Raw genomic sequence first — 13,041 nt, forward strand, 5'->3', positions numbered from 1 at the left:
GTCGCACGTCACGGCAGTTCGTTCACGGCACTTACCCGCGCGCAATCATCCATTCCGGATAGGGAAACGTGAGATACCCGGTACCACAACGATTGTTTCCCGAGTTCTATCCGTAGCCTCATTATTTTTCCTTTCCGTGGCGAGCGACGACGAACTTGCTCGGATAGAAATAGCCCGGAGACTCGAGACAAGACCGGCAGAAGATCCGCGACCTCTCGTAATCGCCGACATGATAAATACGTGAGCTTCGAGCGATCGGCTATTCTCAATGTCGTGTCGAGAATGAATTTCACGGCGAGACTGCAATTGTCGACGAGTCAGATACCTCGCGGAAATTTAGATCGGAAACTTGAAATCAACGAATCAATATCGGATAAGTTATACATAATTAATTTAAAAACTGCTACGCTAGCGGACATCTAGAATGTATATTCTATCTTTCTGTTCCTTAAAATTCTTCGAAAAGAAACCGCAATTTTCTTATATCTTTTTTGGGAAGAAGGGGGTTCAAAACAAAAGGAAATTATTTGTGGACAAATCGTGAACAAACGAATGACATGCCAGTTTTCAAAAATTCGCATTTTGCAATGCTAATTTTGCAGACTAATTGTCTGTTTTTCATGTTTCTCTTGTAAATAAACCATTTCTATAGACAAATGAAAATTATGTATGAAAAAAAATATCAACAGATTATTGACAATCGATCGCACTATGCAATTTGAAGAAACCATTCTTAGAAGTGCTCATGACCATTAAACAAATAAAAAATAACAGATGGTAATTACTAATTAGTAATTATCATTTGTTATTTTGTACTTGTTTAAAACAAAATGTTTTAAACTGATTGAGCTGAATACGTAACTGTCTGTCGACACAACTAACCAGGAAATTTACTTTTTGTTTCAGATCTGATGGAGCTTGTGACCATACAGTTGCCGGGAGATGTAACTTTAATGGATGCTGTACCGGAGGATCCGGCTCGGGCCGAGCAGGATCGGCTCGAAGGTAGGTTTACAGACTTTCCGTACTCATGCATTAAACCTTTCGCGATCGAAAACTGGAACATGATTGTCCAATTAAAAACTATTCAATTACAACGATCGCAAGAGGTGAACATGTCCACGAGTATTTTTTATTTTGTCATTGAGCTACTAAGTCTTATATCGACGATGCTGTGTTCTTTGTTGCAGAACTGTAAGCAGAATGTGGCCGATCCTGAATTCCCGATTATCGGTGAGTCAGAAATAACGAATTGGTGGATTAATAGTTGATGATAATGAATTCTAATGGTTTTGAGAAATCAATGCGACTTCGCTTGTAGCGTCTCTGCATATACATTGAGAAAAAAGATATTATTAATCTCATTAGAAATCTCATTATTAATCTCATTAAAAATTACAGAAATTATCAAAAATGATAAAATTATTAGAAATTACAGAAATTATGAGAAATTTATTTTTAACACTAATCATATTTTTTATTGTTCCGAATGAAAAAGTAATAGTAAAGCACTTGCTATAAAGATTGATTTTCTGTCTATATCCATTTCTCTGTACAATTACATTCACAAGTACCAAATACTTTCCTCTCAGTGTTAGGTTTTGCATGTGTGTTTTTACTGTCCATTTGAGATACACTCTACCCAGAACAATCAAGAGATCATTTTTTTAGATAACCACGTTTTATATCACACACTTGAAATATCGAATATTTCCTTTTTAAACATATCAATTCTCAATATTTTCTTCAAATGTTGCAAACTGTAGTCTTAATTCAAGATATTGGAATATTCTACAGAACTGTTCATTCAGTGTGATTTTTCGATTGTTCCAAGCGGTGTAAGATACATACCAAAATTGCGCACCAAAATTGTGCTGCAAACCTGTGCGCGCCAGAATTGCGCACCAAAATTGCACACCAAAATTGCACATGAAAATTGCGCGTCAGAATTGCGCTACCATACGCGGAATCCGCGATTACTTTGCTCGCGAAAAATTTTGCAATTGTCACGATCGCCAATTTCTTGAATATTTCACGCGTAGCGAGTTACGTCATTTCGGTCGAAATCAAAATTAGAATTTCAGGTTACAATCAAGAGTCAGAATTCTCGCGAGACCAGCACCTCGTATATTTTTTCTTCTTTTTAACAAAGTTTAAACGTCTGCGAAACGCGGGATATTTTCTTTTTTTCATTCTCAACCTTATTGTAAACGCTTTACGATTTCGTAATTTACGTGATTTACGGGTATTTTCCCCTTTGCGATTCGCGTATATTCTCTCTAGATGCTGAAATTGCCTATGTACTTTACATTGAATCGTCAGTCGCTGTTGAAACGATCGCGATCGCGAGTACAGTGAAGTCAAGTGAAATGCATCTTGAATACGAGACGCCAGAGAATCCAACATTGGACGCCACGGAGACTGGAGACTGCTGAGGACCTGGACGGCAGGACACCAAATGATGAGTGTACAATCCAAACGCTCACAAAGCGTCACATTACGTAATGCATGTAGCGTGTAAACGTAAGTCGCATTGATCACCAATAAAAAAATTACCGATTGAATGTAATATTGTATATTCTGACAATGCTACATTATTTAAAGCAATATTTAGGAACCTCAATGGCGCGCGTACATAGTTGCTTTATGAAAAATAAACGACTCTGCGATACAATTGGCTATCTATTGCATCAGTTGCCTTTTGCTGAACATAACTCAAAAATTATTGCTCACCCGTCTCGACGCCGCGGCAGTCGCGTCCGTTTGTCTCGTTGGGTATCTTAAAAGGAATGAGAATATTTTTGCAACAATCGTGCGAATGTGTGTGCGTGTTGTGACACTTGGAACGGAACAGACCGAGAATGCGCGCAGAACTACATGTCACGTAGCGATCTCAGCGGGATCGCCCAGCAGGCGTAAGATTTCCGCGAGCACGTGTATGACGTAAATCAGGGTTAAAACGAAAGAAAATGAGATTAAGACAAGAAACGAGAGGGCATTACAAAAAGTGGAGAGGAGCGGGAAAGATAACTGCCGGCGGGCAAGCCGGCGGAAGGGTGCAAAAATGACTGCCCCTCCTCCCCCATTCCAGCGCGCGGCCTCTTCTTCTCTCTTATTTACGGCAGTAAAGCGAGTGGCCCCCATAATTTCCACGGTAATTATTATTAAGTGCCCTACCCTCTTGCCCTTCTAAGTGATTGTAATTCATACGCGACCTCGCATTTAGCGCGAAATAAAGACGAATTAGGATGAAATGCATATTAATTGCATCGCAGCGCGCGCGCGTACCAGTTATCTGGACTTCGTGAAGAGGCGCACTAAATCTCGCTAATGATTTACCGAAACATCCTCTCAGTGGCTCGTTCGGATACAATTCGATCGCGTTGGCACTCGAAACCGGCGAATTACGCCACGCGGCGCGACGCGTCATAAATACCCGAGAGAATAACGGGGTGGATGAAAAACAGAAAAAAAAAACGAAGAAAACACGCGCACTTTCCGGTTTATCCGCGGCAATCGCGTTTCATTGTATCGCCCGCCTTTCGCGGTCCCGCGATCGAATTCGGCTCGATTTCGCGAATCGCTCGCCACGTCGTAAATTCACCCTCGTGTCATGTCGAGTCGAAAACGCGCCGCCGGGCTACGCGTATACAGAGTGTCTGGATTTCGACCAGTCGTATACACGCAGAACTCGTTGAACTGAATGAAGAAACCGTTATCTTTCTATAAACCACTGCGTAAATGTTAACGAGATGTTAACGAAAAACAATTGCTTGATCTGGCCTCCGAGTTTTCGGCAAATCCGGACACGGCACCAACCCGGAAGCCGGATCAAGCATTTCACCATGCCGCGGAAGTTTAAAATACCAGAAAAGAAAATTGGTCAGTCGATGCGTGCGCGACAACGACGAGCTCTGTAGGCAGACCACGCAGGCGTGTCTCGAGATATTTCCTAGCGACGATAGACATCGGATGGCAGCAAGAGACGAGTCACACGCTGCTCGCGTCGTTATTCCATCTCTCGCTGCCATCCAATTCTAGGAAGCATTTGACAGGCTCGAGACATGTCATCTCTACCTACCAGAGCTCGTCCCATCGCAATGCGCGCGTTGACTGACCAATTTTCGTTAATATCTCGAAAGTTTACGTGATAGTTTACAAAGTAGTAATAATTCCTCTATTCAGTTTAACGAGTTTTATACTGAGAAAAAAAATAGTCGATCAAACTAAAAGTTATTTTTTATCTTAATTATATTTTTTGTTGTTCCAATATGAAAATGATAATAATAATATGCATATAAGGCTACTACGATTAATATTGTGGTAGAATTTAATTAAAAAAAATGGTTTTCATGATCATAATTTATGGTGAACTAACTGAAACTATCCGACAGGTTATTACAAAGCATCAAGGGGATGAAATCAGGATGAGGGAGTGGGTGTCTAGGTAGCCAAGTTTCATTTTCCGTAGGGTCGTAAAGAGTTACTATGCAAAATGTGCTCCAGATCAGTCAAAAGATTTAAAAATGCATAGAGAATAGATAGACGGACATTCTATTCTGTATATATTTCTCTATGTGATTATATTAGTTACAAACACTAAACATTTCGTTCTCATTGTATGTGTACACGGCCAGATATTTGAGTATAGACACCCGGTATACAGGCAACGCGACCGCAGCCCCTCGCGAGCAATACCGCGAGATCTTGATTCACGTGCGCTCATAATTATTTCCCGGTCGCTTCACATCGGGGTACTACCGAGGTTCTCTTGTCCCGCGACCGGTGTAAGTCAGTCAACGTCTCCACGTTGGCGCCGGCTAACAGGCGAGCGTATGCCCGTGTACGTAGCCACATACCTGCCGCAACGGCGCCAACGCCCCTCGATGGACCACCACCGCCTATCCACTCACTCACCCCGTTCATTCCCTCTTCCTCCGTGTCGTTCCGTCGTCTTACTTTCGCTCGTTTCACCCTCTCAACTCTGTCTGAGTGAGTGAGAGAGAAAGAGAGAGAGAAGGAAGGAGGGAGGGAGGAAGGAAAAAAGAGAGGACGATGACGGCGACGGCAGTGGAGTGGAGCACGCCTCGGGCTGGAACCTCTCGCCCCCTTTCGGAGTGCAACGCTTTATGAAGCATTTGTAGACGTGCTCGGCGTACGAGCAGCCCGAGACTAACCACTAATTGTGAACGCCAAAAGAGTTATTACGAAGAAACCAGCGAGAGTCAACTCCTCGACTTTGCGGGTATTCAGAGCGGGTAGCCGGCGCGCCATCCTTTACCACCTCCGTCGCGATTTTCTTGTCCGATAACTACTCGCAGGGTCGTTGATGATGTAGAGGGGAATGACTATGTACAAATCTTTTGCATTTAAACTTATCTATGTGCATTTAATACATTAATTATTTGCCGTATCGCGAGTTGAAGAGAGAAAGAGAAGGAGAGAGAGAGAAGGGCATGCTTGTTGCTTTTTCGTTTTTTTTTTTATTTACTTGTTTTTACAAAATAAGGCAATGGTGTGGACCACTAATTTGGCTTTTCTACATACGAAGCAAAAAGTTGTGTGCGGTGTACGCGTGTGCGGTAACACCTCCCCTCTAGCGCGAAACTTTTATCATAAATCTCTTCACCAGACAGAAAAAAACAACAAATAATCGCTCGGTGCGCTGTTTCACTGAATCAACCGTTTTTTCCCCCATTTCTTTCGCAAACGAATGTATATTGTCTATATAACAAAAGGGTAATGTCACGCCTGATGAGAGATTTATGGAAATAGTTTCAAGAGAAACATTAGGGATTTAAATACCGGCTCAACTGCATTGTATTCTCATAAATTTCACTTTGTTACTCTTCCATCAACAATTTCGAATATTCTTCGTTTCTCTCGTAGAGAGAGTCAATTTATACTGTACAATACAACGCTATTTTTATTTTTTTCATTTTTCTTTTTTGCGAAATCGAATTTCGCCGACAATATTCCCGATATCTAATTTGCAAGGAAATTACTCATTTTCAATTTCTTGTTGGCAAAAAGGTACGCGTTCAGACGTGCAAAACACGAGTCGGTCTCGCTAGACCGCCGTTAAAACTTAATCCGATGGAAAGCCCGGCACGTCAGTGTAATCGCGAACATCGTGTATTAGCGTGTAATCAGGATCGCATGAAAACGCTACGCGCAGTAAAACGCGAAATACGTCGCGAATGCTTCAATTAACCCGTCAAAGTGGCTCGGTAACTACGCGCTCGTAAAAAGCCTCGCGGTCGCGGACGTCGCATCGTGGCTCGGACTGTTCTCCTTCCTTCCTTCCTACCTTCCATTTTACAACCTTCCATCATTCACTCGCACGGACTTTCTCCGGGACACCGCACCGCATCCTATTCGCAGCGCCTGTCAGAGCGACCTGTAACGGCCGCGTCGTTGATCCTCGCAGCGATGGCTCGAACGATCACGCCGCGGAACGGAAGCGCGTAATCGTGACAGAAGCCACCGGAACCGCGTCAACCAGTGGCCGCGCGCCGAGCGAAATTCGCGTTTACAAAGCGGCCGTTTGTCCCGGGCTACGCATACGAGCACGCATGAGCGGACGGAGGCCGGCGGATAGACAAATGTAACACACAGCTTCGCCCAGTTCGCACGCTATCCGGGCGCGACTATCGAACCGAGGCCGATCCGAAACGACGCGCATCCGCAACTTCGTAATACGCAAACGGAATTGCAAAACGCCGAGGCGAAACGCGCGACCGACTGATCGTGACGATCGGAAAAACGAGCTGCGCTCTCTGTCTTCATCGATATCGATTTGACTTTGCGCCATTGTCGCGGAAATCGCGATATCACGTCGATGCTTCTTATCGACTAATTTCTGAACACAGAAAATTACTATCGACTATTGATCCTGAACACAGAAAAATACATTTCATTCAAGAAAGTGTTCCAAGTACTTTATAAATTTATATATCCTGTGAACCTATCACAAGTTTTCGTCATAAGTACACTGAAGAAAAAGTGGTAATATTTACCAAATTCATTTAGTTGTGCATTTATGGTAAATAGTAACCAATATGGTAAATGTTATCAAATATGTGGTAATAATTACAAAATAGTTAGTAACATAAATTTTTGGTATAATCAAATCAATTAAATAATTTAATAAATAGTATTAAATATATTAGTAATAGTTAATACCAAATAAGGAAATAATTATCAACTTGAACGGCATCTCTGAATGTTATCTTGGGAGAGAAAAGTGTCGTGAGCATGAAGCATCAGTTAGCTCAGTGGTTAAGGGGATACCGGACATGAAAACTTTACCAACATAACACAGACTTTTTTCTGCAAAGTTTAGTTCTTGTTGTTTGTACAAAATTACAAACGCTTTTACACAACAAAAGTGCAACGCTTTTACACAACAAAAATATATTGGAGCGTTGCTTAATATGTGACGAAAACGAAAAAGATATGTTTAAATTTAAACTTTGAGCTGTCAGTTACTACAATATTTGTTTAATATAAACATTCTGCAGGTATATTCTATATACCATATTCGGTATATTCTATATACCGAAACTGTGGATATTTCAATCAGGAAAATTTCAAAGATCACTATTACATTTTCAGAATGTAGTTTCGATGCCAAAAAAAAAACGAAAAGTTTGCAGAAAAGTTTATAATTACATGCGGTTAGGTTTTCTAATAACTATGATAAAATAGAGCGAAAAATTGGTTCATGGATATTTTTCGAGATGGCACCATACTTTTATCGCACTTTTCACAACGTCCGAATATTCAGTGTGTACGTATGTTGTGTATATGTACACATACACACACACATGCACACACTCTGAATATTCGGACCGTGACGGATATATATATATATATATATATATATATATATATATATATATAAAATAGCAATAATTAAATAATAACCGAATAAAGAAATAATAATACTCAGATATTAAATGGTAGTGATAATAATATCTGCTCCACAATCGCATGTGATAATATTCGCGAATGGATAATAAAGAAATAACGATGATCGAATAATCGGTAATAACAATACCTAGGTAACGGCACTAACAAAAACTCTAGGCTCCACAAAGGCTACGTAAACAGACTGTCGTAACGGCCGGCTCGTACCGTTGACTGAGCGGCGCTTGGAGGGGCGCGCGGCCGAGTCATGTAAACACGCGTGCGTGAGCACGTGTGCTCGAACGTCACGCTATAACATTCTTAATCGTCGAGACGGGCACATCGGGAGCTGCCGCGTTATTTTTTAGATTATTCCATGCCGATTTTTAATACCGCGTTTCGACTTCGTGACAATTGACGTGATGATTAAGACCAATTAAAACGCGTACTCCTCACGCGAGCAGGTGTGGGCTTTACCGCGACAGGTAATTACCGCGTCTCATTTACTTTTTTACTTACTAGATAGAGAAACGTCGCGATCAAGTTCCTCAATGTCGATCAAATATTATTATCATCCATTTAATATTCGAATATTATTATTTCTTTATTCGATTATTATTTAATTTATTTGGTTATTATTTAATTATTGCTACAGATTTCGGTAAATTAAAGATAAATTATTAAGCCGAGACTCAAACCGAAATGTTTTGATTTTCCGCTAAATTATTAAGCCGAGATTCGGACCAATATGTTTTGAAGCTCTGCTAAATTATTAAGCCGAGATTCAACCGAAGTGTTTTGTGTTTTCGCTAAATTATTAAGCCGAGATTCGAACCGAAGTATTTCGTATTTTAACAAAATTATTAAGCCGAGATTCGAACCGAAGTGTTTTGAATCTTCACTAATTTACTAAGCCGAGTTAGTTAAGCCTGGGATAAGTTTTTAAAATTTCCTAAAGAAATTTGCGAAGGTTTGCGAAGGTATATTTTCGAAAATGAACGTGAAATGTGCGTTTTCGCTCAGCATCATCTCTTGGATGACAATGTGCGTTAATGTCACTCTACTCCTTCAGTAACACGGCCAGAATTTTGAAAATAATTTTCCAATAGCCCAAAGTTGCGGTCATAACGTTAGATCCAACTTAGCGTCATAGGAATGTCGAATTCTCACATATTAGCCGAATTAGATCAGGTTACTGCAGATTATTTAGGTCATATAGTGTTAGCATCTAAAGCATATTCTGGGATAATTTTTAACAGTGTTTTAAAGTAATTTTCGCGTTTGCAAAGGTGTATTTTCAAAAATAACGTAAAGTGTGCATATTTCGCTCTACATCGTCTCTTGGATGACAATGTGCGTTAATGTTACTCTACTCCCTCAGTAACACGCCTTGAATTTTGAAAATAATTTTACGATAGCCCAAAGTCGCGTTCATAACGTTGGATCCAACGCAGCGTCGTAGGAACGTTGGACTCTCGCACATTGGCCGAAAGTCGGTCATGTTACTGCAGGTTATTTAGGTGATTTAGGTAATATAGTGTTAGCATCTAGAGCACATTATGGGATAATTTTTAACAGTGTTTTAAAGTAATTTTCGCGTTTGCAAAGGTATTTTCAAAAAATAAAGTAAAAGTAACGTAAAGTATTCGTACTTCGCTCTACATCGTCTCTTGGATGACAATGTGCGTTAATGTCACTCTACTCAGTAACACGCCCAAAATCTTGAAAATAATTTTCCAATAGCCCAAAGTCGCGTTCATAACGTTAGATCCAACTTAGCATCATAGGAATGTCGGATTCTCGCGCATTGGCCGAAAGTCGGTCATGTTACTGCAGGTTATTTAGATCATATATGTTAGTATCTAGAGCACATTCTAGGATAATATTTTAGTTTTTTTTAAATAATTTTCGCGTTCACAAAGATGTATTTTCGAAAATGACGTGAAGTTTGACTATTTCGCTCTGCATCGTCTTCCGGATCATGTGGAATGCTCCTCTTTTCTTTTTCGCATGTATTTTTACCATGCAAAAAAGTTTTTCATTCGACGGAGGTAGAAAGAAGTAGTCTTTGCAGAAAGATTCGATGTCGTGATAGTAACTGTTTCTTATCGTTTTTATCTCATATTGAGAGATGCTCCACTTCATTTTCGCACGTACTTTTACCATGCAAAAAGGTTTTTAATTTTGTCGAATCAGCACGAGAAAGAGTTTTTAGAGAGTAGTGTTGTAGGCGCAAGTGTAGTTTATGAATAATTTTTTTGAAAAATACGTTATCTATTATTTGAGTTTTCAATATGAGTTTTGCAAAAGTATTCAGTATCACGTCAACGACATTTCCCAACAAATTTTACTTTGTGTTGACTTGACTAAATTAAAAATGCTTTCGTATATTAAAAGTACATAAATAAAATAGGCTATTCCTGCCTCAAGGATGAAAACAATATGGAACTATTGCTATCGTGTACACTGATTTCATTTTTCAAAAATTACAGCGTATTGACTGCTCCAATTTATATGATAAAATTACGTGCGAAAATAAAATAAATAAAGTAAATAAAGTGTAACATTGGTCAGTGCCAAATGAAAATATCTCAAATTACCATTGTTAATTATATTGAAAACTCAAATAATAGATAACATGTTTTTCAAAAAATTATTCATAAACTACACTTGCGCCTACAACACTCTTCTCTAAAAATTCTTTCTTTGATGTACCCAGTAAACAAGCGGTTTGAAGAATTCATCAAAAAAGTAGTAAGAGCCTATTTTGGAGAATATCGGCAACGTGGCATTCACATTTACGTAACGTCTATGTGTAAGAAAATTGAAATGACAACGTAGTACACACACTTGCATAACATCTGTGAAAAGATGATAGTGGTATCATGTTAGCACCTATTTGATGATCGCCTTTATTCTATAAGTATCTATGTGTACATAAATTTGATATCGTCGATGATGATAACGTTTTTTTGTTGATGATTGCTCTACGTTATCGACGCTTATCAAGTTCATTGCTCGCTCCGGCATCTCCTAAAGCAGTCGCCCGGCAATTAAAAGATCTAATTTTTATTTCCGGCGTAGCAAACCGCGCTTTCGACATTTTTCTCTCACTGGGAAGAAAAGAAGACGTAGGTTCCGACCGCCGCGACCCTAATACGTCCTCCTCATTCTATCGTCATAGTTGGAATCAAGTATTATTACGATATTTGCAAATATTTTAAATATGACAATTTTGGTAATTATTACCATGTTTTGCGTAATTATAACTAAGCGGTTAAGGTAATAGTAATTATATAATAGTAGTAAATATTACTAAACTTATAATATTACTAAACTTATAATATGGTTTTATTTACCACATTATTTAATGATAGTTGGTAATAGTCACCAAGTCTTGGTAACAATTACCATGATTCTTGGTTCATAGTTACCAAATTATTTGGTCATATTCATCTCTATATTTAGTTGATACTATTTCACTAAATGATTTAATAACTGTAACACAGGCTAGGTAATTATTACCAGTAATTTTTCTCAGTCTATCAAACACATCAGATTTATTCAAAACACATCCTAAATCTTAGTAAGTTTAGCGTTCGTTTTAATGATATTAAATTGAAAGAAAAATTCGAATTGTTTACTCCATAGAAACAAGAAGAAAAATTCTTCTTTAATAAAGTTTTATAATATTCTTGTAAAGAAAACATATTCTTCTTTCGAGTACATGATAATGAGTTTTAAAATTTATGATAAGTATATTTTAAGGCTTATTTAGAAAATATTATTTATAATCAAAGATATTTAATTATTTTTATCAAAGATATTATTTATTTATTTAATTTGTATTTATTATTTAATTTGAAAATATTATTTGCTGAAGATAATTTTTACTTTAGAAGAAATTGAGTAATTGCTTTTCTCAGTAGTGTAATGATATTTTTCTGTGTACATATAACGTATACCTTACACTGAGAGAAAAAAATTGTTAATCTCTGTAGAAATTGCAGTCGTTTTTTGGTGTCCTCCACATGTTTTTGTTATTCTAACAGAAAAATAATAGTAGCAATATGCGCATATACGAGGTTACTGTTTACAACATGTTGACATTTATTACATTTCTGACTATAATTATTTCACTGTACAATTATAGTCACAAGTACCGAACACTTTTCTCTCAGCGCACACAAAACCGCGCGTTCATTCTGTTATTAAAACTCGGAGGAAAAATGCAGCTTGACGAGAACGCATTTCATCGTTAACGCATTAGCGGGCACAACGAAGACGCTCTAGTAATTTGGGCAAAAGCGATTTTACGAAGCGAAAGGTCGCGATATCCTACAACCGATAATCAATAAGAGCGGCATCGATATTCGAATACATATATTCTGTAAAAAAATGCACCGCAATCATTGAGCTCAACACAGTCGAATACACGATCTTCCGAAATACGATCAGCCGCGCACTTCCTTCGTCTAGTATAGCCCCATCGGAACACCTCTCAGAGCTCACACGACACAATGTGCTTGCTTGAGGTTATAGAACGCTTGCGTCGGCGACACGCGCGGCCATCACGACACGCGCAAATGAATTGATTTTCACGATGGAACATTATGCGATCCGGTTTAATCTCTGGCGGACTGTGACCGCCGAACGCATTATTTGCGGTCGTATCGCAGCGCTGTCGCGGACGAAGCAAGGAGGAAGGGAGAACCCGATCGCGCGACCGCTCGACAGCGAGCGAAAAGCAAGAGCTTTGCATTATACATCGTCGCTTCCAGGCATTGTGCTTGATCCGCAATAGATAATCGACGCGATCTCATCTCCCAATGAGGCCCGCCTATGCGAGTCATCGAGTGGCCGCGTGCACGCACTCAGACGATAAATCACGCGGCACGTTAGTGGAGCATAAAAGCGCGACGCGACGCGCCCACGCGCGTACATTATTTATAGGATAGAAGTGTTAAAAATATTTTGCATATACGTTGCGGTTCGTATCGTTTTAATTTATTGCTCTAAGGCATACCTACCCGCGCTATCGCTTGCTCGCGCGGAAAACGAAACGAAAAAAGATATATATTTTTTTAGTATATATATATATATATATATATATATATATATATATATATA

The 13,041-nt window shown here is 39.1% G+C and overlaps 1 protein-coding gene across 1 annotated transcript in view; it reads left to right on the forward strand.

The window, feature by feature from the left end:
• Window positions 1–908: 908 nt before the first annotated feature.
• The window catches only part of LOC116840460 (protein artichoke-like), a 146,466-nt gene continuing 134,333 nt past the window's right edge, over window positions 909–13,041 (forward strand). The window contains exons 1-2 of the mRNA XM_032807189.1: window positions 909–1,005; window positions 1,191–1,233. Coding sequence (XP_032663080.1) covers window positions 1,204–1,233 — 30 coding nt within the window. The 5' untranslated portion in view covers window positions 909–1,005; window positions 1,191–1,203. The remainder of the gene's footprint in view (window positions 1,006–1,190; window positions 1,234–13,041) is intronic.

Source organism: Odontomachus brunneus, unplaced genomic scaffold (assembly GCF_010583005.1).
Source record: "Odontomachus brunneus isolate Ranch 3 - 2012 unplaced genomic scaffold, Obru_v1 Obru_scaffold_010, whole genome shotgun sequence".
NCBI lineage: Eukaryota > Metazoa > Arthropoda > Insecta > Hymenoptera > Formicidae > Odontomachus > Odontomachus brunneus.